Source organism: Schistosoma mansoni, assembly GCF_000237925.1.
Source record: "Schistosoma mansoni, WGS project CABG00000000 data, supercontig 0508, strain Puerto Rico, whole genome shotgun sequence".
Classification (NCBI taxonomy): Eukaryota; Metazoa; Platyhelminthes; class Trematoda; order Strigeidida; family Schistosomatidae; genus Schistosoma; species Schistosoma mansoni.
Window position 1 is genome coordinate 1 of NW_017386322.1, and position 4,604 is coordinate 4,604.

A 4,604-nucleotide genomic window follows, 5' to 3' on the forward strand; every position below is an offset into this window, starting at 1 on the left:
GATCTACCTACTCATATGGAATTAGCTCATTCTGTGTCATATGAAAAAAAATGATAATCCGAGAAAAGAAACTGGTCATACATACACACTTACCTATCACTCGTTTAGTATTCTTCTTTTCACAAACAAATACACATCAACAATACAGTCTTTCGTTTTTCGGATCATATCTAATATGAATTATTTTCATAAATTATTTTGTTTGTTCCATGGTTTATTTTTACTCCTATTTATCCGCTCTCACATAAGTTATTACCCTTTGCATGTTCATAGTTCTTTGAATTGTGTTGGAAACAATCTTTGATTAACCGTGGATATGTTTGTATGTTTGTTTTTGCGTGTATCTATGTGAATTTATACTTTTGTGTTCAACTAAGTATGTTACTGTGTATAATAATTACGATGAATAGTATATTTGGGAGCTTGAAAAGTGAGTTAGTGTGACTAAGTTATGTAGCTTTTAATTGACTTGCAAAATATCTTTTCTTTTCTGTTTTAAAACAGTCATTCGTTTAATTTTTGAACCAATCTATTTCTTCTTCCTATTCCAATGATCCTCTTGTATTTTAGTACTGTTTATATTGTTAAAATAATCGGGTAAAAAAGGTGATCATCATATACAATATGAATATATACATCTTGTTTTGCATTTCATTTGTTTGTTTGTTTGTTTGTTTTTGTACATTGCTTGATTAAACCTTTTTTGTAATCTATGCTTCAGTAATATCGAAAAGTATCTAGGGATAGTTTATGTCTGAAAATATACACCTATTTTATATGTTTGATTTAGTTGCATACGGGTCTATAGACAGCAGATTAGGAAGGGCGGAATCAGATGAATCAATTAAAGCACTCTTCAAGTTACAGTTGCAGGGATCTCTACAAATACAAAGTCCATCCTTGATATAGCGTACTTCACCTTGCCTCATGGGTTGCCGTCTGGGGCATTAAAGCTTTGAAATATAGAGCTAACTCATTTGGAACTGTTCACAGAAAAGGTGTATGATCATTCTCAAGTGATTCTCCTTTAAGCACTTCATCAGACCGTCCAAACTCATCCTTAATCCGATTTTCAGCTCCCTCTAAAGGTATTCTCTGACAGTATGAACCTTTCAGAATGAAAAATCATCCTCATCCTTTTAATAACACATGAGATCACATCGAAGACAAATCTATATTGATGTAAAGAAACTGGACATATTGCTGACTTCATATCTTTATTACATTAAAACCAATGGGTACACGACTTTGTCAAATCAAAAACGTAACTTGGTGGCTGTTTCCTAAGTATATTGATGAAATTTTTTTCTGCATCTCAGTGTCGAACAACATGACATTAAGGTTACCATTATTCAGCGACTTGGCTATCTTCGAAAGTAACTCTCCTGTGTATAGAACAGTTTAAATGGTTTGAATTATTTTTTCTGGTTAGCGTTTTTTTAGCGAGTTAATTTTTCTACTGGATGGGGTCGCTAACCCCATGCCCAACCCTCCTTTACCCGGGCTTGGTACCGGCAGTAACTTTAGAAGAGCTACAGGCGGAGTTGTGTATAGAACAGTAGCTTAGCTTAAATGATTAAATCATCCAGTATTTAACTGGTAGGGTGTAGTTTGGATCTCAAGCATATTCACTTCAATGGGGTAAGCGGAATTGTCTAACTAACGTTTTTCAAATAAACGATATGGTTCAAAATCTGAATTTGCCTATCGTAAAACAAATAGTAGTATATATTAGTCGTCAGTTTTTATGGAAAACTAAGAAAATTGGAATCTCAACCTTCTATTTATGTCATTCCCGACGTGGATAATCCATATGACTATGCATGTTAAATGTTAGTTTTTTTTGTAAAATCATTTTGACGTTCACCATAGTCTACTTTTTTATGTTTTATTTTTAACTGGTTATTCTTATCGTTTGTAAATTATCTTTTTATATATATGACAGTTCAGTATGTCCTATGAAGTTTTTTTATTATTTATTTCAGTATATTGTAGTGCAAAATGGGACATAAAAAACGTCCAAAGTCAGTGAGGAATGCGCGGAACGCGGCGCTTGCATTGGAGGAAAAACGTTACACTAAAATTCCACATACCATGATTTTCTCACGTCCCGGTGTTGGTAGTTTAGTGAAACAATTGTCTCTCGATGTAAGAGAGATTTTCGAACCATTTACAGCTAGCCGTTTACGTGTAACCCGTCAGAATGTACTGAAAGATTTTATTACTATCGCTGGTCCACTGAACGTAACACATTTGTTATATTTCACACATCCAAATGATGAGAAACGTGAACAGAAGCGTGCTCGTCGGTTAGCTAGAGCTTCTACAAAACATTTAAAAGATGAAAATCATACAACTGAACAAAGTTCGTAATTTCCTATTTTTTTGATAATTTATTGTCATTGGAATTGCTTTTTCGTTTATCGAATGGTCATGCTACGTCTGGATATATATATTTATATATATCTGGGAACAGAAACGCTTCCTATAATGATAACACAAAAGTAAATTCAACATACGATAGCGGAAATAACTGCTGACAGCCTCTTCGAATGTTAACAACGATTTATGATCAATCGAAATCGGGACTAAAAGTACTCAAATGTGAACGCTGTTACATTTTAACGAAGATTCAGAAAATGTTCGAAACTGGAAATTATTGTTACAAAACTTCAGAGGATGTAATTACACACAAAAAGAATGTTAGTAGTTTATGTAAATACTGTAGTATATTACGCAGTGAAACTGGTTACTGAACATTAACAAGTAGTATAAATTAATACACAAAATGAGTCGAATCGGTAGAAATGCAAGACGGAAAATGTCAAGTAATTAGGCTTCATATGTCTAACTTGAAAACTCCTTAAACATCAGCGTTATGCAGTTAACTTTTTATGATCAAGCTGGCAATTCCAATGGTTACTTATATAACTCACTTTATATATATATATATATATATATATATATATATATATATATATATATATATATAGATCTAAGCTACTTTCTCGAATTAGCGTGAAATGTGAATATCAGTAAATAGGTTCGTGTTCATCAGCGAATATCTAGTCTTCAGATTTCTATATTATCGCCTTATGTGTTTTAGACTGCGTACTAACACAAAAGTAATATTTTCATTGGATTTCTCCAAACAATACAGTTTCCAGGAGCAATTGTCTTAATTCAAATTTGAGTGATTAACTATAAGCTTGATTTTGCTTCTTATTCAGTTGAACTTATCGTTATGACCTATACTTCTTTGACTGTCACTTTATTTTCTCTCACTCAGATACCACTGTAACTCAAGGTGTAACCAATGAAAGTAGTAGTAGCTACGGTGGTGTTTATCTACACATGATTCGTGTTCCGCATGGACCTAGTCTTACTTTTCGTGTTGCTGAATATAGCTTAAAACGTGATATACAAACTTTGGTTCGTCGCGTTTTCGATAGTCGTCAGTATAGTTCACCACCTTTATTAGTAATGACTGGATTTGGTATGGGTGGTACGAGCGCGAATACATCCGCTCCATTACCACATCTACGTTTAGTTGTGGATATGTTTCAAAATTTACTGCCTCCATTAAATGTTCCGAAGGTATGTTTTCTTTTGTATTCATCTATTCCTCTAAAGTTTTGTTCCATTTATATATATATATATATATATATATATATATATATATATATATATATATATATAGCCCCCAAATGCCCTAGTACGGCCGAGAGTGCGGAGAGTCCACTCTCCCTCTCCAAATGCTCACACATGGCCACCCGTATATAGCCTCTGCCGGGGAAGTCCTAATCACTGCCTTCTCGTGGCACCGGTGTCGTTTACGAAATTGAGAGGACGAAAAGCGAATGTCCGACGCTTTAACCGGGTTGGTGGACACGGAAAGTTCACCTAAGGGAGTTGGAAAACCCTGATTCCAAATCAATGGTGCACATGGGCTCCAGTATCCTGAAGGAACAAATGGCGTATGAACCAATCGTTGATCACCGGCTACCATGGGACTGCATCTCCTTAAGATGCTCCACTGCCTTGTGGACTAGACCTTCAGGTCAAAGGCTCGGTGTGTGGCCCCCTAAGGAAACTACCTGCTTCAGTTTGGGCACCTGGGCAGTATCACAGCCCTCACACAAATCAAATGAGATTTGTGCGGCGCATATGCATCTGGTGCCTTGTCGTACCAATATTTATGTGTTTAAATAAAATTATAGATATATATATACTCCCAGTAGTACCAGAGGGTGACCTTCTAAATACCCATTGATACAGTAACCACTGATCAACACTCAAGATCATAATGTATATTAGTCCTCGAGCTCATTCTCGTCTGTAAACCATCTGATATAATGGGTATTTTGTATTAAATAAACACTTTTATTATTGTGTATTTGATACTCACCTATTTTTAACCCTCTTTTTGGCCTAATATTCGTTTTTATACGCCTAATCGTTCCAAATTTATCATTAATTAATAATTTTCCACATTACTACGTTGCATCACTTATAACGTATATAAATATTGAGATTTTATTATTGTATCGGTGTGTGGTCATTCATTCCAAATATATTATTGTGTGATATTTGGTAAATGATTG

At 34.5% G+C, this 4,604-nt stretch overlaps 1 protein-coding gene across 1 annotated transcript in view; it reads left to right on the forward strand.

Moving 5' to 3' along the window:
- Positions 1-2,001: 2,001 nt before the first annotated feature.
- Smp_173890 (peter pan-related) overlaps positions 2,002-4,604 on the forward strand; it is a gene marked incomplete at its 5' end in the record, with an annotated part of 9,301 nt that continues 6,698 nt past the window's right edge. Inside the window, 2 exons of the mRNA XM_018792193.1 lie at positions 2,002-2,365; positions 3,290-3,597. Coding sequence (XP_018644411.1) covers positions 2,002-2,365; positions 3,290-3,597 — 672 coding nt within the window. The remainder of the gene's footprint in view (positions 2,366-3,289; positions 3,598-4,604) is intronic.